The following is a 22067-nucleotide window of genomic DNA, read 5'->3' as shown; positions in this document are numbered from 1 at the left end:
GCTATACATTAAATTTATCGTAGATTTCGTGGGTTCTAATCACTGAGGATGGGAACAACTATATATAAACATATATGTATATAAATATTTTATAGGAACCAAGTGGAAAACTAGTTATTGTAGAGTTTAAAATAAAGCCCATCGTTAACGATTTGAGTGTTAGTCCGATATTCCCAAGAAAGCTTATTCGCCTTTGTCAAATTAAATTGAGTAACACATTAACACACTCGGCAATAGGAAGAATGTCTTCCTGAAGCTCGACTTTGAGCAGTTCGAAAGTACACTGGACTAAACAACTGTAGTAGGATTGCTCTCTCAAAGGTAGCAAGCTTAATGGATTTTGTGGTAAACAGGATTAGTACGAAATATTTCCTCTTGTCAAATAAATAGCGTATTCCTGTTTCAGCGCAAAAAGCTCTGTGAAGATACACATGTTTGAAACTGTAGACAATTTGTCTGTCTAGAAATCAGGCGGACAAATCACTATTGCCGATGAGTATTACTGTGCAATTAGTAGGTAATGCAAAAGTAATATCCTTTCTCGAAAAACCAAGGAGGACTTGGCATCACTTAGAACCAGATCTGAGGAGCTGAGGAAGCCAACTATACCATCTGATCAAATTTGACCCGGTTTTATGTCAATTTGTGTGTGTTTTGCAGCTTTTTGCTTACGACACGAAAAGTGTGTTACCGTGAACAAAAAGTATCGTTGAAAATGTTGCAGAAGTTGCCTCATGTGAATCGTCCATCCACCTCCACCTGTTAATGATGATAACATCGAAAAAGTTAAAGAGCGATGTTGTTTTTTAAGTGGGGGGATCAGAGAGATAGCAGAGGATCTCAACATCTCTTGTGGGTCCACTCAACACTTTTGGTTAATGTTTTAAGTATAAAGCGTGTCAATACTAGTCAAAAGAGATGCTTGACAATTGATCAAACGCATATGACGTCTAAACTGTTCAACAATCTAGCCAATTGCGCACCAAAACTGAACCAGAACCGAAAAAAAAACAAAAATTCGTTGAAGGCACTGAAGGCCATCACACTAGAGACTTATAACAAGTGTATGAAAAATGGGATTAAACGTTGGACCACTTGTATTGGAATGAAACCTATTTTAAAGGAATAATAAAAATTTGTATTAAAATACGTAAAAGCTTAAGTCTAATCATGTCTTTCTTAATAGCATTGCTTTAAAACTCAAAATTTTTAGGAGAAAGAACGTATACGATCACCAAATCTAAGAGTATATTAAGAGAGCTAGCTGAGGAGGTTAACTTAACATCCAAGAATTTTTTAATTCTTTAGATCATTATGTTACATCAAGCACAAAATATAGCCACCCTGGAGCACAATGTCAAACATATTTTTTATTACTTATGTATATATTTTATAAAAGTTAAAAATATACATAAGTATTTTTTAATTGGTGCTTAGTTTAACTGAAACTAAATTATTAGTGCTAAATAAAATAAATAAAAAACTAATAATATTTGTATAATAAAAAATGTATACCACCTACGATCTGGAATTTGGCTGGCCCCAAAATCAGTATAATTATAATCCTAAAAGTCTCTACGTTCCCATAAATCCCACAAAAGCGTTTGAAGCATTAGAACAACGGGAGCAAAGAGTACAGAAAGAACCATCCGAGAATGACGAAAAGGACCAAGTCCATGACTTACCAATGCATTTAGAATGGAGCTCAACATTACCATTTGGATATTTAGTAGATCGCAAACTAATACCCATTAATGTAACTGACGCGGAGCAACGGCGTATTGACGAACTTATGGAGAGCGACGATTTCAATTTCTTGCCCTGTCCGCATAAAAAGGCGGACAAAAGGATGGAGGCTGCGGTGCGTTCTATATCAGCACAGACTGGTATTGAATACGACGAATTGATGAAAGAAGTTTATGAAAAGAGAGATCAATGGCATCAAACGGCCATTGGACAAGCTTAACTGAATATGAGAGAAGCGTTCGAGAAGAAGCGAAACGATAAATTACAAGCAAAAGAGGTGGTATTTTGAGATAGTGGCAGAATAAAATGTTGTTGATTAAGATTTGAAAGTGTTTTTTTTTTTATATACCAACTGTCGCACGGGTTCAAATCTGAAGAATGCGATGGATGGAGCAGCAGTTCGTAGCGGTGAAAGTGTGAACCAATGCATTGGCATGGACATGACAGAACCTTTTTACGCTAAATGCCTTATAAATCGACAGAGTAAAACGCTGTGACCGTTATGCCCTCACACCTTCTGAAACAAGAAAACTGTGGTCATCACTTTTTTCCTTCACTTTCGGAACGGACTGTTATCCCGTTATTCTCCACGATAGCCGACCGATAACTCGTTTAAACAATTTTTAACGGAAGAATACAGCATTCAAGCGTTCTTTGATTTCCTTGCGCGATTTCTTTTTCTAAAATCTACAAACGCGGTCAAAAGAAACTCCCGAGTCTGATTCGAAATTTTATGATAATTTCTGCCATTGGGCGGGGAGTATAAGGAACTTAGCCGATCGCATTCATACAAGCCTTGGGTAAAAAACGACCTTAAACTTAAAATAGTTTGGATTGTTTTTGTTTGACTAATATAATCTTTAGGAATATAGTTGATTCAAAGGTATTTTCAAGACAAAGCATCGACTGAACTTTCAATTTTAGTAAATTCGTTCCAGTTATAAGGGTCTCTAGTGTAAAACAATGGTTTAAAAGAATCAAAAAGATGTAACGCCAATGGATACAGGTTGGTTGAAAAGTTTCTGCACTGGAAATGAAAAAGTACTGTTTTTGGTACGAAATATATTTTTTTATTTAATATAATCTCCCTTAACTTCAATACACTTATTCAAATGATCCACTAATAATTTTATGCCATCCCTATAATGACTTTCCGGAGGCTCTGCAAAATACTCGTCTACGCCTGTAATAGCTTCTTCATTCGACGAAAAATGCTTTCCACGAAGAAATTGTTTCAGGTTTTTGAAGAGTTAGTAGTCGCTGGGAGCCAAATCTGGTGAAAACGGTGGATGCTCAAGCAATTCATACTTTAATTCGTTGAATTTTGTCATTGTTAAAGCATCTTTTTGTCTTGATGAAAAATTATTTTTTTGTGATGCAAACCAGGTCTTTTCTCACGAATTTTTTCATCCAGCTGATTCAAAAGGTTGCAATAATATTCAGAGTTGATTGTTTTAACTTTCGGCAGATAATCAATCAGCAAAATTCCTTTTGCATCCCAAAAAACTGATGACATAACCTTCTTTGCTGATCGTTGTGACTTCACCTGCTTTGGACCGCAACAACCAGCTTCAGTCCACTGTAAACGTTCTTGTTTCATTTTAGGATCATGGTGGTAGATCCAAGTCTCATCCATAGTTATAAAACGACGCAAGAAATCGATTTTATTCTGCTCAAAAGTTATGCTGATAAATTTGTTTTCGATCCAGTTTTTGTTGAATTGCATTAACTTTTCAAACGGCTTTTTCATATGTAATTCTCCATAAAAAATATGTAGTACTCGTTCGTCTGAGATGCCTATGGCATTAGCGATTTCACGCTTTGTCAAACTTGGATTTTCACTAACAATATTATGAACTTGCTCAATGATTTCGAGTGCGGTTGCGTTTTTTGGTGTCCAACCTGTGTGATGCAAAACTTTAAAAACTTGCTATTGAAAGATACAAGTTTAAACAGCCAAAAATGTTGAGAAGATTAAAAAAAAAACTTTTTGACTGATCCCATTTCGTTCTCTCAACTAGCTGTTAAGCATCTCTGTTGCGACCTCTACTCGTCGATGTTTCTGCTATAGATTCAAGTCTTTTGGTACGATTATAACATCGACACGCTTCATACTAAAACCATTAATAACCAAACCATAGATCAAAATGTGTTAAGTCGATCCATAAGACATGTTGAGATCCTCTTCTATCTCTCTTATGGCATTATGAGGATTTTTTTTAACTTTTCGATTAACCGAGGTGCATTGACTATTCGCATGAGGCAAGTTTTTGATGACTTCACGACTTTCACTGAATGCTTAGTGGCATTCAAATACTCGTTTTGATGTTGAAGTGGACTACCCAAAACACTTCTATAGCATTTTCAACGATTCTGTAGCCGTGATTCCACAGGAAACACAAAATTTCAAGACAACTCGTTGTTCAATTTTTTTACCGTGGCAGAAATCGCTAGACAAACCTTTGGCTTCGGAAACAAACAGCTGCAAAACACACACTAATTGACATATGGTGATCAAACTGCAGATGAACATAAAAAAAGGCTGTAACCAGCTAGGAACATTTTTTAACGATTCGCTTTGCTCGCGCAATTTATATGGACCAGTCCGGGTCAATTTTTATCATATGGTATATAAAGATATTTATTTATGTAAGAAGTTGTTGTTTACTTTAAAACGATCACAAAATGAAGGCCTTCAAACATATTTTGCGGAAAAGACTAAGCATTTTTAAAGGTTATGGAAAAGTTGAAAGTACTAAAAGATATTCTTAAACTGAACGCACCTACACGACCTTAGAGAAGCGCTTCACTTGCGACCACACCGATAAATATGCGTACAGAGCTTACAAATAAAAAACCACAAATTATTACGGTTTCCTTTAACCCGTTTTGGTTTTTTATTTTATTTTAATTTGCTTTATTTCAAACTATACAGTTACTAATGTTTTATTTCTTTTAAATTTTTTTTGGTGCCTATGGCGGTTTTTTTACTTTTTATTTCAATGTTTACTATGTATGAATGTACTCTGTATATACAAACAGCTAAATTAAAAAATATTAATTTATTTATAGAATATATATATATATATATATATGTATGTATTATCTTGTATATTTATTTATATGCTATTGTAATATGTGAATATTTCAAAAAACAACAAAAATTAAATATATTTACTTAAACTATTGCTATGTGTCACAATTAAGTAATTGCAATAATGGGTGTTGTGAAAAAGAATAATAATTAAAGTACAAGAAAAATGTTTAAGATCACAAAACATGCCTGCTGCCGAATATTCAATGAATTTTACAGCCATAAACGTAGATCAATGTCACTGTGGGCGAGTGCTAGTAATATCGTTTTATTTTTTTGTAATTTTCAAATTTCAACGTTGTCTATTTTGGTCCTTTAGTTAATATTTTTATTTACTTAGTTATATTATATTTTACTTGAAATAAATTTTGTGCAATTCAAGAATTAGAATTTAAAAAAGTTAAAATAAATAAAAATTAATAGAATATGCTAACAATGAGCACGATAATATAGTGCTAAAACTGACTCATCTATATGCGTGGAATTATAGTCACAAAGGACGAACACATCAAATTGAACGATATATCTTAAGAGCTAAGTAATTCTTTTATTTCTCACTTATTCACTAGTTGCTTCCGATACACTTAATCAGTAAAAAAATGGGTTTTGCACTAAATCATTTCAGCAACTTCGGTTACTGTGATAATTTACAGCCATTGCAGGGCAGGAAAAGTAAACATTTTTATTTGCATTATTATAAAAACAAACAAAAAATTGAGAATAGAAAAAAATTATTTTAATAGAAAAAAATATTTTTATAAAAAAAATTTTATAAAAAACAATTTTTATTAAAAAAAATTTATAAAAAACAATTTTTATTAAAAAAATTTTATAAAAAAAATTTTATAAAAAAAATTATTTTAAATAAAACAAAATTATTAAAAAAAAATGTTATAAAAAAAAATTTTTTATTAAAAAAAAAAACAATTTTTTTATGAAAAAAAAAGATTTGAGAACAGACAAAAAAAAAAAAAAAAAACTAAATGAATGCGAGTAGTCAGAGACACGCTAGGCTAGTTAAAAAATATATTTTCTTCTAAAATTACTAGCTATTTCTTTACACATTTGGATTATCCTATAAAGATAACGTGAAATAGTGAAGAGCTCGAGACTAGAATCAAATTATAAACATTCAATTATACATGCTTCATAGTACTCATTGCTTTTAATATGGATTTCGAAATTCTAGAACTAACTGAAAAGTGCAGAAAAGTTAAAACTCAAAAGTTCAGAAATGTTAAAACTAAAACTAGAATAATAAAATAGAACGCAGATGCTGACCAGTCATAACGGTATTTTTTACATATTTTTAGCTTGGCCTAAGCGCCATCATTCTGCCAAGTTTCGCTACTTTATATGATTGTGCAGTATTAGCTTACATATTCAAGCAACAAATCAAACATTATGCTTCAAAAGTCGTCGTGTCGGACTCGTGCACATATGTACATATCTGCTAAAAGACTATAGCTACAGCAGCTTTCTCCAAAACTAGTTTTGGACCAGAGTTGATAATTTTTGAGCTAGTTAAATTTTAGCGTGAAAATTTCGCTCACACTTCTTCGCGATTTTATTTGAATTATCTAACGGAAAATATTAGGGATTAAAACTGATAATAGAATTTTGCATAGTAAAAAAGTTGCAAATATTCTTCTAACCTTCACAATAATAAAAATTAACAGTAATAAATAAAGTAAAATAAGTTTCTCTCACACACTTTTTAAGTGCTCAAAACAAAATTAAACTACTTTGTAATTTTAAAATTTTTTTAAATTTTGTTAGGTTATGGTAAAAGAAATGGCAAAATTTTTAATTGTTTTGCAATATTTTTTAATTTTTTTTAGGTTATGATCAATAACTGCATTCGCTGATTTAGTTGCGATTTCGCAGATAAAAGTAATTAATGATACAGGTCAAAATAATAAACATATTAACAGTAACTTTATAAGCGTTTAAAAGAAAATTTTAATGTTTTTAAAGCTCTGAAATTTTTTATAGATTATGTAAAAAAAATTTAGCTTTTCTTGAAATGTTTAATAGGTTATGATTCAAAAAAAATTTACGTTTTATGCACAGTTTTGAATTTTTTTTTATTAATGATTTTTTGAATGATCAAAAACTAAATTTGCTGATGTTGCGAGTTTACATAGAAGTAGTTAATAATACAGGTCAAAATAATAAACATTTTAACTGACCCTTTATAAGCGGTCAATAGAAAATTCGACTTCTTTCAAAATTTTGAAATTTTTGTTTAGGTTATGATAAACCTTTTATGCAAATTTTTCATGATTAAAAACCAAATTCGCTGTTGCGCGAGTTCACAAATAAATGTAATTAATAATAAAGTTCAAAGTATTTAACATTTTAACAGCGAAATTTTACAAAAAGTTTAACTTTGGTGGAGAAAGAAGAACAATTAACGAAAATTAAAACAAAATTTTAAAAAATAAGTTTACTCTTATCTCATTACAAGTGCGCAAAAGAAAATTAAACTAATTAATAGTGGTTTTTTTAAACTTTTTGCAAAATTTTTTTGAGGTTATGATCAAAAATTAAATTTGCATACAATCAGTTGATAATAAAAAAGCTCTAAATATTTAACATTTTAACAATGAAATTTTACAAAAATTATTTTTTTTTCCATAGCGAAAGTAGCACAATTAACGAAGATAAAAAGAAAATTTGTTTAAAAAATAATCTTAAAAGTATTGAACAACAATGTGAACTGAGTGGTTAAAATTGGTATTAAAAATCGTGGTAAATTTAATAACTTGACTTTACAAACTCGTTTTATATTTTTCCAGCATTACAGCAGCGCGCTACAATGCTCTGAACGCCTGGCAGAAGACGCGCAATCGACAACAATTAATCAACTCAACACAGTTTTACTCGCTGTTGACTGCTTGACAGTGCCAGTTGGTCAAAATGGATGTAAATTAACAGTTAATTTTCGCTTAATATTAAATATATTTAGTACTTGGTAAGTTTAATAATAAACGCTTATACTCCTACACGTTTTTAATAAGCAAAGCGCGCTTACTTGTGCTTATATAATACACATAAACCTATGTACATATGTATTACTGAAGAATTGCAATGCGCTTGTCATTTCATTAACGTTTTTATTTCATAAGTTACAGTGTTTTAAAATTAATTCAGCAACAGAATAATTAAGCCAAAGTTATTGTAAGCAAAATATATGCATGTAATATAAAAAATTCATCAAAGTATTTAAATATTTGTTTGTTTTTTGTTGTAATTTTACAGCTTCTTACTTGTGGAATTTAAGAACAAAAATTGAACATTGTAGTTCGTACAGCGTTTGTAATAGAGCTCGTATGTTTGTATATATAAGTATGTATGTAAGTAAACATGTTTAAAAACTAAATAAATTTTAACTAGCATTTGTTTTACATTATATATATGTATGTAAATATGTATATTGTTTGTAAGTGGTATGTTATAATTATTTGTTGTTGTTTTTTTTTTTGCTTCAATAAAGTTTCATTTTATAAAATTGCTACATAAATTTAAGTTAATTGTAAGATTTGCACAAATCTTGTGTACACGAATTCGTTGCAATAAATCCAAGGGGGGTCAGGGGTTAAAAATTGAGCGCAAATAAAATGTACACGAAAATTCAGCAAAGCGTTGACCGTCAACAAAATTCAAATGGTCTAAAAAGTGACGCGCATGCGTACACCAACTGAGAAATGAGCGCTGATGGAGCATGCAAATAGCGTTAAATGCAATACGTTAAGCAACAGCTGGGTTGAAAGTTGCAAGTTTTCTAGCTGCTGACGCTTTAGCGCATACATTTTACGCTGACTGCATGTTAAGAGCAGCAGCTAATTGGTCAGCAAACTGCACAAATGTCATCCTACGCATGCGCCGCAGTTCGACTAAATTTCTGGCCGCACCACGACGCGCCGCAGTTGTGTGTATTCTCCAAAATATGTTTCGTTTGTTGTTTTTTTTTTAACTTAGTTTAAGCGTTCTTTTTCAATACTCTATCAGTTAGCTGTGCCTAGTAATTATAACTACAACGTTTGTCGCGATTTTTTCCACGCGTTATTGTGCGTGCCTTGAAGGCGGCGGCGTTTAGTAGATGCTGCAATAAAAGATTTTCGATTAAATTTTGTACAAATCATTTATAATATGTGTAACTTACGCGCTCCAGTTTGGACTGTTTGGTTTTGGTGTGTCCATCGTCGACGAGTTTAGGGCCCAATTGAAAGATGTCGCGTATGAAATCGTTCTCTTGCAACTGTGATGTCATGCCTGGACCCATAATGGTGCACAGCGCTGAATATTGATGATGTACGGCCCAAGAATCTAAAACGAGACACTCAGTGCCAAAGCGAATGTTGATTTCGGGTGATGTATCCTCCTAAATGGTGGGGAAAAAGTGGAATTTCGCATTTTTAGTTGAAAGCGTCACGCATATGTATTTGTGAAAGCGGGTAGGTAATGATGGATGTATGTGTGAATGTATATTTGTCCATGCCCATGTTAAATGATAGTTTATCCAACATGCCGATTTTATGCAATATTTACAATAATTAATTAATTCACTCGTCCAGTTAATCAGGTCATTTCTGCACGCCTTTCAGCACTTATTCAACACACACACAAAACGACATGAAATTCCTAACTAAAAAGCGTTGACTTCGGTCGAATCCAAGCTGTAATACTCATGCAGTTTTCCAAACAAAAACTTGATTTTGTTCGGCCTGTTTGTATGGCAGCTATATGCTATAGTTGCCCGATCTGAACAATATATTCGGAGATTGTAGCACTGTGTTCTATAATAATTTCTGCCAAATTTAGTGAAGATAGTTTGTAAAATAAAAAAGTTTTCCATACAAAACTTTATTTTGAACGGTCAATTTGTATTGCAGCTATACGCTATAGCATACCGTTTAAAAAAAAAAGTCAGAGATTGTAGCGTTGTCTTAGACAATAATCCTCTCTGAATTTCGTAAAGCTGTCTTATCAAATAAAAAAGTTTTCAATAGAAGAAAGGTTTTAAACGATCAGTTTGTTGGCAGCTATGAGCTATAGTGGCCCGATATCGGCGGTTCCGACAAATGAGCAGCTTCTTGGTGGGAAACGGTCATATTCTAAATTTCAGATCGATATCTACAAAACTGAGACTAGTGCGCGTACATATATATAGACAGACAGACGGACATGGCTAAACCGACTCAGCTTGTCACGTTTTAAATACATATGTACATATATTATAGTGTATACGAAGTTTCCTTCTGGGCGTTACAAACTTCGTGGCAAATTAATATACCCGGTTCAGGGTATAAAAATTATGCTACACCAACTTCTCTTACATGAAATTTTTGTCAATCAAAATTTTTTTTGTATTCCACTTTTATCAAACTCATATTTAAAAATTATAAATAAAAAATATTATTTTCTATCTGGTTTTTCTAGCAAAAAATTCTTGCATAATACAAAATAAAATTTAAATTGTAAAAAATATTGCAAAATTTTTAGTAATAAATTAAAATAGTGTAGCCGTTACTTAGAACTAAAACGAAAAATTTAGCAAAATGCTTGTAACCACCTACCAACACGACTACGTGCCACCCTACACCAAACGCTATGAATTTGTCAAGAAGCTAGACAAAGCAGAAAAGGAGAAGGAAGAGTGTCAATGCATCGACACAGCAAAAATCGAGGTGCCCAAAGCCGCGCAGGACAAGTGCGAAAGCACTGCAGAATGGACAGGCATTGCACCGATGGGACGACTCATCGATCCACGTATCATACCGACAAAACTGACACCCGAACAAGCCGACAACTTAGCCAAAGATACGGATGCCGATTGCTTTAAGGCGCAACCAAATCGTTTTCTGCAAATATTGCGCACCGCCTATCCCGATTTGTATGATCGCCTAAAGGAAATGCCTAAAGATGAGCTGAATAGACGTTTGGAGCGTCAACGGCTCTTCACCACGTATCAAATTGATTATTGTAATATGAATGAATATCCGGAAGGTATATATGAGAGTCTCAAAGAGAAGGATGATACTGCTAAACTCAACGCAACAAAATTGCTGCAGAAGGAAGGCGCTTGTGATGTCTTCCGCGCCAATGTAATGAAGGAATTGGACAATCAAACACGCAATCCGACCATCACAGATCCCTGCGAGCATGCGTACAAGCCGTTCAAGATCTCCTTTACGGACAGTGCGCGTTTCATCAATAGCGGCAATAATTCGCATTGGCGCAGCAAAGCGTTTGTCACGCGCACCAATTTTTCCGAGTATATGGAAACGATTAGCCGTAATGGTTGTGTTATTATGAAAAATAATATACATGATCACAGCAAGTGCGGCAGTAATGGCAAACACTGCCGTCATCCGCTGCTGAATGTGTGCATAAATCATGTACGATGAGCAAAGTGGACGGTATGCTTGCTGAAACTCAAGTTTGTAACGTGTTTTATTTTTATTTACTTTATATGCTTGATAAGTGTCAGCAGTGTTGTCACTATTGTCGGAGAGCCAGTGAATATTGTTTGGTTAATGCAAACTTGCGGTATAATTATTACGGCTATGTACATATGTAAACAGCTGGATATTTAAGTTGCAATTACACTACTGCACTCAATGTTATGGCACCAAAGAAATTGATAGTCAAACATTTAGTAAAACAATATTTTTCAAAAAAAAAAATCGAAAAGTGATTTGAATTTAAATAAATTGTTAAAATAATATTTTGAATCAAAGCTTGTTTATAGTAAGTTTTTTGAGCGACTCATGATAGAGACAATATTATATAATTATTAAAAAATAAATAGTGAATATTTTGACTAAAAAAAAATACTTTCATACTAATAGCGTTTTCAACACTTCGGTTATAAATTTAATAAAAAAAAAATAAGAAACAACGTTAAATTCGGTGGCACCAAAGCTAGAATCCCCACCACAAATAAAAAAGTTGCCATACATGAACTTAATTTCGATCGTTCAGTTTGTATGGCAGCTATAGTGATCTGATATTGGCGGTTCCGACAAATGAGCAGCTTCATAGGGAAAATGGACGTGTGCAATATTTCACACGGATATCTCAAAAACTGAGGGACTAGTTCGCGTATATGCAAACAGTCGGACAAACGGATAGACAAACGAACATGGCCAAATCAACTCAGCTCATCAAGCTGATCATTTATGTATGTATGTATTTTATAGACTTTTCGACTTTTTCTTATAAGTGTTACAAACTTCGTGGCAAACTTAATATACGACCAACATTTTGGGTAAAACTCTACTAAAACTAAGTACCACCATATTGTAAATTTTTGATTTTTATTCGACCGTCTATTTTCAGTAGAGATTGCTTTTAGGTCTCATTCACGGAGAAAGTCGGAATAACCGTAGCAGTGAAGGTGTAAGTCGAAAACTAATTAATTTTTACCAACAAAATTTTTTCTTTACGTTCTTAAAATATGTATAAATATACCGTTAAAATTTGAAAACAACTGTAGTGCAGTATTTTTTTTTAAGTGTATCACTTAAAATATACATCAGTCAATCATAGCATATTACTTGACTAGACATACTAGCAGACCATAAACGCGCTTGCGACACACACTTGTCGAAAAACCATAATAATGTATAATAATAATAAAATGTGGCACTTACCTCCAAATAGTGCAGCACATCACGGAATGTGGCGCGTTGAGCTTTACGATCACGCTTGGCGCGATATTTATGCGAATCAGTAGCTAGCTGTTTAACAGCATCGATCAAATCACCAAGATACTCTTCTAAGAAGTCTTTGTCATGTGCACGACCGCACTCCAGTATTAGTGCTAAGTTTTCACCAGCTGCGATACGCACATCCAAATGTGGCGACTGCAATAGACCCATCAATTTTTTCACAGAGCTAAAAATATGAAATAAATAAAATTAACTAAATGTATGAACTAACACTATAGCATTAAAACTCACGGCAACATCGGCTGTCCATTGGTCATGAGTGACACGAAGTCACCCGACGGTATTAATGTGAGCAGTAAGCCCCAAGCGGACAATGCTTCGGCGTGCAAGGTGCCTGCCTCGGCATTCACCGATATTGGCGATTTCTCGTCACCACGTAAATAGCTGGCGCTAAAAATGCCTTCGAAAAATTGCATTAATGTGATAAGATCACCAATATCTTCGCCACCGAGGAAATTCAATAGACCTAAAGCGGTGCAACATTTGGCACGTGCATCGAATGAAACCGCCTTGTCTTGCACGGTGGTCAGCAGACATTGGTTCAATTCTTTTGAGATTTCAACATCACCGCCCAATTGTAGCAGCACTAACGGAGCTAGACGTGCAGCGCCCGACTGTTCGGCGCCTTTGCCACGTCGTATGGACTTCTCAATGCAATCGATCAATGTCACCTTGCGATCATCTACGAAATCGGGCATATAGCGATGCATGAGAATTTCACAGATATTCTGCAAAGCTGTGGTGCGTGTCTGTGCAGACTTTTCCGTAGCACTTTCGAGTGCTTGCATGAATTTTTCCTCGAAACGTTCATTGGATGAGAGCTCATCCATATCGTTGATGGATGAAGGTGCATTCTCAGAAACATAAGAATACACACTGGCATTATCGTTGAAGGATTCGTCCTCAGAGTTGGAGTCACCGTTGCGGCCTGTAAAAGAAATTAAAAAAAAAAAACAAATTTTTAGTATGTGGATTAAGTCAAGATTTAATTAGAAAATATTATGAATAAATAATTAATAAATAAAGAATAATAATTGCTATATTATAAATTCTCATATTCTCCAGATTATTCCTGCTGCTACCTTAATGTAAAACTTTTTGTAGTAATGGCCACACCTAACCTAACATAAAAAAAAATGGAGTTTACAGCATAAAACTACAAATTGCGAGAGCATCTCTTCAGATAAAATTAACATTACGTCATAGATTTGGTACATAAATGAGATTTCTATTGAACTTTGCCGCCACACTCTCACCACACAGCAAGAAGTATTCCATAGCAATAGCAGATATGCTATTTTTAAAAATGTCATATAATTTGTATACAAAACAACACCAAATAAAACTACGCGTGGGTGTATACATACATACTTATATATGTATTTGGTACGTATTTAAAAACGTTAACTTCGGCTGCACTGAAGCTGTTCTACCCTGCATAGGTGCATTTCTTATGGCATAAAAGAGTATAAAAATATATTTATTTTTGTATCGGTCAGTTTGTATGACAGCTATATGTTATAGTTGCCTGATATCAACAATAAGTTCGGATATTTTAAAATTGCCTTGGAAACTAATGCATGCCAAATTTCGTAAAGGAATCTTGGCAAATATAAAAGTGTTTCATACAAGGGCACGATTGTGATCCGACAGTTTGTATGGCAGCTATATGTTATAGTGTTTCGAAATCAGCGGTTTTGACAAATAAGCAGATTCTTGGAAAGAAAAAGAAGTGAGCAAAATTTCAAATCGATATCTCAAAAACTGAGGGCCAGGTTCGCGTATATACAGATGGACTTCATATACCCTTTTCAGAGTATAAAAAAAATTCGAGAAAGCAAAGTATACGACACAAAGCACATATAAACATACATACTTCCAACTGGATGAAATGCTGTGCAAATATACTATAAGTGGTGCGCGTGGTTAGATACGGCTTGAGTGTTTTATTTTGCTATTACAACTGCTGCCTACATACATACATACAGACGTCAACGGCGAAAAGTCGAGAGTCATGTAGAATTGCATTAGTATGTATGGAGGCATGTACAATAGTAGGAGCGAAGAAGAAGAAGCTTTGACGCATTTTTATGAATGAATCATCTACGCCCATAAGCATTACAAACGAGGCTACCAGTTCACACTAGTAAACGTAAATCGATATGTAGGTATTTTTGCTTGTTAGTTACATAGAAAATTCATGATGCCACATGGCAGTTGGGCGGCTACTGAATGGTGAATAAATAAAGTGTAAAATCAACAACAAATGTTGTTAGGAAAGTTTAGCAAGGTATAGACAAATATGCTTACATATAGAGATATTTGATTGCATAAGATAGTGGGCTTCTATAAATAGGTGAAATATGTAAATAAAGAGGAAATGGTAGCATGATTTATTGATAGCACAGTAGCTATTCGAGAATATTACCAATTATTTGCAAGCCGGGTTGCAAATTTTTTGATTAACAAATTTTGGGTAAAATAAAATTTAATTTTTCTTCTCAAAATTATAATTGAAGACTGGTAATTTAGTTTTTAATCCCAAAATGAGAAATAAAAGTTTAGAAAATATTTTTTGATACAAAGATTGGAGTAACAAAGAAAACAAAATAAATATGTTTCAAATCAGAAAATGGAATGAAGTGTTAAAAAAGAAAGATATACATATTTCTAACTGAAACTCTATAATTAAAAGTAAATAAATGAAAATAAGACAAAAAGTGTTAAACTATGTTGATATTTTTTTGAAAAAAAAAACATTTATTTTAAAAAATTTTGAAATAAGGTAGAATAAGAAGTACGCAAGCACGAAAGTATTTAAATATTGTTTTTAATTGTAAATATGAGCTTGAGATTAAAATTTTCTTTTTATTTTTCAAAATTTTTAAGTCAAAAATTTACATTTTCTATTTTAAACACTAATTTCGGGTTTAAAAATTTATTTTTAATTTTTGCAACCAGTAATTGAGAATTTTAAGAAAATTATTTTTAATTAAGATTTTCAGAATTAAAAATTAAGAAAATTTAATTTATATGTTAAATAAATTTGCTTGTTAATGCATTATGTTAATTGCAACCCTGATAGCATAGATTAAAAATCAAAGCAAATTAAACACAAAAATAAATACCAAATTGAAGGAGTTACTACTATAATAAAAGAAAAATGCTATCTGAGCGCTTGCACGTAAATATTTATTATTTACAGTTAAGAAAAAAAGTGCAAAGTCATCATTTATACCAAAAATACATATGTATTATTAATAAAAAGAAAATATATTGACACTAAATAGTTCATGATAAAGCAAACATAACTGATGCAATAAAATAAATAGCAAGAAGCGGTAGTCAAATTTCTGCGTGTCAATGAGCCCTAAACACAAAATAAATATGTGCTGTTTCGGAATTCTGTACATATGTATGTACTTCGATTTAGATTTTTTTGTCTAATATTTGTGTTGAATTATGATACTTTGCGACAACAATTAAAATTAAACAGGAAAATGCTCAGAGATTGCCATACTGCATATAAACAGGGTTCAATATATAAAGAACATATTGATATATAATTTATTAATTTTTTTAGTAATACTAAAAGTAACTGAAGATATTGCGCAAGTAAATTAATAAAATGGGAATCACAAGCAAAATTTGCGATTTTAAATGCTACTTAAAACATTTTTTTTACTTATTTAGTTACTTACATAATTATATTTATAATTTATATTCATAAGTATTTTTTTTTGTGTAATATTCAATTTAATTTAGAATCAAATATTTATACATATGTTTGAGAAAAAAGTGCCATAGCTGCTACATTTGAGTCATTGCACCAAATTTTATTCGATTATTCTAATAAGTGAGGTTATAAATTCTTTACATACATACATACGCGCACAAAGAAATGTATAATCTACATATCATGCATTATATTTCATTAAATGTTTATATAGTGTGTGTCTATATAGTATATACATACATAGGCATAACTGAGTATTTTGTTTTGTTTGTGGGTGAACGAATTATACTCGGCTATACAGCTTTTATATGCACAATAACCTGTCGGCCTTCAACTAAATTTTTACCAAAAACAATTTATTTACTCTTAAGCATGTTTGTTTGCGCTTTCAAATTGACTAGTTAAGTATATAAACGCTTTCCGAGACTTAAATTAAAGTGTACCGATGGGCAACTAAACTGATCGACCAAAATCAAGTATTTGTATGGAAAACTTTCTTATATGACAAGATCACTTCACAAAATTTCGTATAGATTATTATCTAAGGCAGCGCCAAAATCTCCGAACACATTGTTTAAAACGGACTTCTATAGCATATAACAGTCATACAATCTGGCCGTTCGCACGACAGTCGGATGTAAGTAACCAGAACCGACCTGAATCTTTATCCGACCAAGGACTGTCAACTAGGCATCACTTCTCGAAAATACTTCAGGAATGTTTTCCGCCACTACAAGAACAACAACAACAACCTTTCAAATCAAGATATATATATTTTTACCCTTTTCCCAATATAAGAAATGCAACTGTGAAGATTATTATAGCTTCAGTTCAGGCGTAGTTAACGCTTTTCCTTGTTTTTTTCTTTTTTTGAGAAAAAATTTGTCTAAAAATTATCATTACTTTGTTACAAATACTTTCAACATTTATATACATATTTCTAATGAATTTTTTTTAATTACTTTTCACTTTTGTTGCTTGGCAATCAGCTTGCCAATCGGAAACTTGCAAAACGAATAGAAAGTAACATTTAGAGCAAATTTCATTACATACATATTTATTTTCTCAATTTCTCAACTGTGCATCAGAGATATACAAAGAAACTTCCGCAAGAAAGCGATGCATCACAGTCCAACTGAGAAAGAAATTCCAATGCAGAAGCGAAAATAAAATTTTCCTTAAATTTATATGAAATTATTTATGTACACACATTTATACATTTTATATTGGTATAGTAATGTATGTGTATCTAAGGCATTTCGCTTGCTACTGTGCATTTGGCACAAGGTGATTTCCGCTTCAGCTAAAACGAGCACATAAACCAGAAAGGCGCATGACAACATAGGTGTTTTTTATGTAAGTATATAGATTTGTGTGCATATGCACAAAATGTGCAATCACAAATCGTTAAAAACACACTACTTAACAGTTTGCCTAATGCATAGGCTGGCTGTCGGCTCGGCAGGCGAGGAAAACCCCAGATGTTTAAACGGCAAATTACGAACCATGCACAGCATAACACTTTTGTGTAAGAAACAAGTTTTACGTACCGAATGTGCAATTGAAACAAAGAAAATTAACAAAAAATATATATATATATTTCTGGCATACCGCATGCCTGACACAAAGCAGCAAACAGCTGATTGCATTTGTTGTGTTGGGAGAACCGTTGACATGACTGCAAATGCAGACAGCTATTAGCCAGACAGGCTGGCCTTCGCAGGCATTCTCAGTGCAACACAAATCATACTTAGAGTATGTGTGTATGTAACAACTGTGTTTGTGTGCGTAAAATGAAAGTTGCTGGCCTGGTTGGGAATTTGGCCAAAGCAGGTTTGAGCCAATTTGGTTGGAGTTGGAGTTGTAGTCGGTTTGACAAGTATTAGAGGCCATTGATGTAACTTAGGGTGCAGTTTCGTACACACATCTACATGTATGTATGGCTCAAAAATTGGCAAAAAGAAAAATAAACAAAACCTGCTTGGAAAATACGAAGTAGGCCAATCGAAAGGAAAATATGAAAGGACCATTGCATAAGTGAATTAAGAGGCATGTGGTATGCATGTAGGAGTCTATAAAAAATATATATGTGGCTAGCTTACCGCTAACAGTTTAGGTATGCACACAAAAGTCAAATTCGAAATAGCATTTTCATATCATCAACCTCTGTAAACCCATCTGCCGACATTTAACGCAGATCATTTAAACCTATTTCATTTTACCTTCGTGACAAACTTAATGTTTAGAATATAACTCACAAGTCGCGCGCTGTCGTGGAACAGCTATTATTATTATATTTATTTATTATTATTATGTTTATTTATTATTATTATGTTTATTTATTATTATTATTTTATTCTATTTTATTTGCAGAAATTAACTTGAAGATACCCGCTTATCGCAACTTCAAAAAGTTTATTTTGTTCTCGTGGAGAATATATGATTTTTTGCTATCAGCTAAATTATAAACAATGTATACAGTATTATCTAATGCAAAGGGAGAGGAAGGGAGAGACGTGAGAATATTTGTAAGTGCCAACATGTGTATTTTGAGAGTAAAAAATAAATAGAAATTATATATTTTATAAATCATTCACGTGCATTATCTTATGTATCATACATATATATATTTACATATATGTACATTTGTATGTATACATGTTTCACGCATTTGCCATGTGCGATACGCAGGCACAAACCAGCTGTTTTCACAAACAAAAATACGTTCGAATACATACAAATGTGCCAGCACAGCTGAACTTTGGACGTAAAATAGTGTATAATTATTTTGTACATACATATATTAATATATGTACGCACATGCTACATTCAGTATATATAAATTTTATTGAAATCTGCGTGAGCGTGTTGGCAAACTGTGTATATGGTATGTGCGCTACTGGCTCACAGATAAAAGCGAACTGTTGCTTCGTTGGCTGGCATTGAAAATTTTTTTTATAAAATTGTATAGACACACTAAACACGTGCATACGTACATTAATGTATAAAAGAATATAAACGCTAGTGATTATTACGACACAATAATAATCAAAAGATAAGAATGTAACGAGAAATCTACTATGTGCATACATTTATAACCGTATGTGTATGTAAAAATGTATATTTCGTTTGCACAAAACACAAAAAAAATATATACTCATAAACTTTTTCCACAATAAAAAAAAACAAGTACACTCTCTTACAGAACAAATTCATTATTAGCAAATAAAATACACACTCAGCACGTCTCAAAAATTGATAGCTTTCGGTTTGAAAATAGTATGAATCAAATATGGTGCTTTAAAAACTCTAGGCTGTGCGACATTTTTTACTTATATGTACTAATTTGCGGAGATTAATTTAATTGGATTGTTGCCCTGAAATCCACCCGAAGTGTGCACTTAAATTTCATAGTACTAAGTAAATCGAAACAAAAGAGAAAATGTATTTTCACAACATTTGCATACGAAAAATTATTAGCAAATAAAGAAATTACTTGAAACAAGATTTTCAATATAACATTTTTTCATTTTAACCACATTAATAATGAAGCGAAAAGCTTGTTTGTGCGAAAATAATAAATGTTTTTATTATATACTTCGTAATTAAAATTTGCCACGTGATTGTTACCCACGATGCCACTGCACTTGCTGCTTATAATGAATCATTACGAAAGCAAAAACTATTGCGATCAAGCTGATTTACTAATTTTCATAATATTATTTTTTGAAACTCAGTGAACTCAGGCACAAACGTGTTGTTAAATTAATCTATACGCATACATATGCATATTTGTATATATTGCTGGTGAGAATCTCCATCACAAGTACGATTTAACGTATTTTTGCGAATTTCTGATTTATCACCACTATTACATTACGTTGTTTTTGCTATTTTAAACACATTTGCGCAGAACAGGATAGCACTTGCATGTAAAATTTAAAATATACTAATTGAATTCTGATATTTGCATTATTTCACTTACCTTTGCCACCTTTCTTGTTGCGTCGCGGCATTTTTTTGTCTTTATTCGACGTCTTGCGTTTAGATTTAGGCGATGTAGCGGAAATTTTGAATGAGCACAAGGAAGCCGTTGTAGAGTTGGTAGCAATCGTATTACCAGTTACAATACCCGTCGTTCTTTTGACTAAATACCTCTGTTTATCGGTTAAAATTGATAAATGAAATCCCGGATGCGAAGCCAAAAATAGAAGCTAATTAATTATGCCTGTTGTAGCGCCTTGTTCTTCTATGTTATCTGCTTGCTGCTTTTACAGTAACCGATACTTTCCTATACGCTTTTGAAAGAGGTTGGCGCGCACGTTTGCTGACTCTTCTTCAATTGTTTCCTCTACGGAGGTGCAGCACAAAGCGTGAACAATGATGATCGACTGACTGCAAGAGACTAGCGTTGAGTCTTTTTGAAAGGATTGACAGCCAAGCACGAGGTTATTTAGTGTTTTGTTATTACACTATTTTTTCACGCGCCTATTTGAAATTAAGTGGTATTTTTTTAATTATATTTAACTTGCGATATTTCTAGTTATATTTATTTGGTCACTTTTTACAACTTGTATAAATTTTAAAGGATTTCCTTGTAAATTTGATTATGCACTTAAATTTTATTTTTTAACTGTCCAAAATTGTTTATTTATTTTTTAATTAATTTTCAAAGGTTGATAGGTTTGGGGTTTTAAATCCAATTAATTTTTGAAGGGGTGAATTTGTTTAAAGTTGCACTTAATCAAGACGTAGCTATGTAAAAGTTTTGATTTTTCCAATTTTTATAAATAGTAGAAAACTTTTTATATTCGTTTATTTGTTGTTGATTTTTTACTTTCGCAAATTTCACTGCACTACACAAACTCACGTTGTTCAATGTTCCCAAATTGACCGCGTGAAAATTATTTATATGTTTCGATTCTTGCTCAGCTTCAGTGAATTTCAATGAATAATGCTTTTTATTTTGTTGTTGTAGTTGTGCTTTTGTTGTTGCAACAAATTTCATGATTAATCGCAAATTTCGAGTTGCTGATAAATTCTGTCTCTGTTTGTCCACCAGATAACCGATCCGACTTATTCACCGCACTACCCAGAAATGGCAGAATGTAATCTTCGTATCGACCAGCTGAACCACCTCCGCGTCGAAGAGGGGCGTTAACGCGAAAAATTCAATAACAGGTAAATTTGTGTTAATTCTATTACATGTACCTTCCGCTCTTTTGTTTAAAGTTTTAAAATGTTTGCACCTGTATAATTAGGTTTCGTAAAATAATTATTGTGAAATATTTTCCCGAAGTAGGTATTTTACTTCGTTGTCGAACTTCACAAGGTCGTTCGTCACCGCGTGTCACACTAGCTTTTAACAACTTTGTGAAATGCGAAAAATTATTGCGTTCGCCGAGTTTAAAAAATTGCTAACAATTTTGCAATTGCAAATTTTTATTGGTGATATATTTTTATCAATAAATATACACGGATTGCGAAATAAAACTTCACGCGTTGTTAACTCGATCAATTCATTTACACGAATGAAAAAGCGAAAGAAGAATGCGCGGATTTCTGTGGATTTCAAGATTGAGGGGAACGATGAAAGTGAAACTGAAAACTTTAATACCATATGGGGTTTAGTTTTTATTGGGAAAATGTCTACAAAAAAGTTATTTAAAATAATCGAAATTATTTAGTGATTCTTTTATTATTAGCGCATATTAATATTCAGAAATCATTTAATTCATTTAATAATACATTA

At 32.5% G+C, this 22067-nt stretch overlaps 2 protein-coding genes across 2 annotated transcripts; one reads left to right on the top strand and one right to left on the bottom strand.

The window, feature by feature from the left end:
• Window positions 1-4610: 4610 nt before the first annotated feature.
• Window positions 4611-21850, bottom strand: Ifrd1 (Interferon-related developmental regulator 1). The gene is made up of 5 exons (XM_014247189.3): window positions 20301-21850; window positions 12811-13507; window positions 12502-12745; window positions 9009-9227; window positions 4611-8948 (listed from the first exon to the last, which is right to left on the bottom strand). Exons 1-5 carry the CDS (start codon window positions 20329-20331, stop codon window positions 8865-8867), a joined length of 1275 nt encoding a protein of 424 aa, XP_014102664.1. The 5' UTR covers window positions 20332-21850; the 3' UTR covers window positions 4611-8864.
• On the top strand, window positions 10231-11374 carry LOC106627165 (uncharacterized). The gene has a single exon (XM_014247190.3). It carries the CDS (start codon window positions 10405-10407, stop codon window positions 11251-11253), a length of 849 nt encoding a protein of 282 aa, XP_014102665.1. The 5' UTR covers window positions 10231-10404; the 3' UTR covers window positions 11254-11374.
• Window positions 21851-22067: the final 217 nt, after the last annotated feature.

Source organism: Bactrocera oleae, chromosome 3, assembly GCF_042242935.1.
Source record: "Bactrocera oleae isolate idBacOlea1 chromosome 3, idBacOlea1, whole genome shotgun sequence".
Classification (NCBI taxonomy): Eukaryota; Metazoa; Arthropoda; class Insecta; order Diptera; family Tephritidae; genus Bactrocera; species Bactrocera oleae.
Note: the sequence above shows the minus strand (reverse complement) of the source record. Positions and strands in the feature narration are given on the sequence as shown.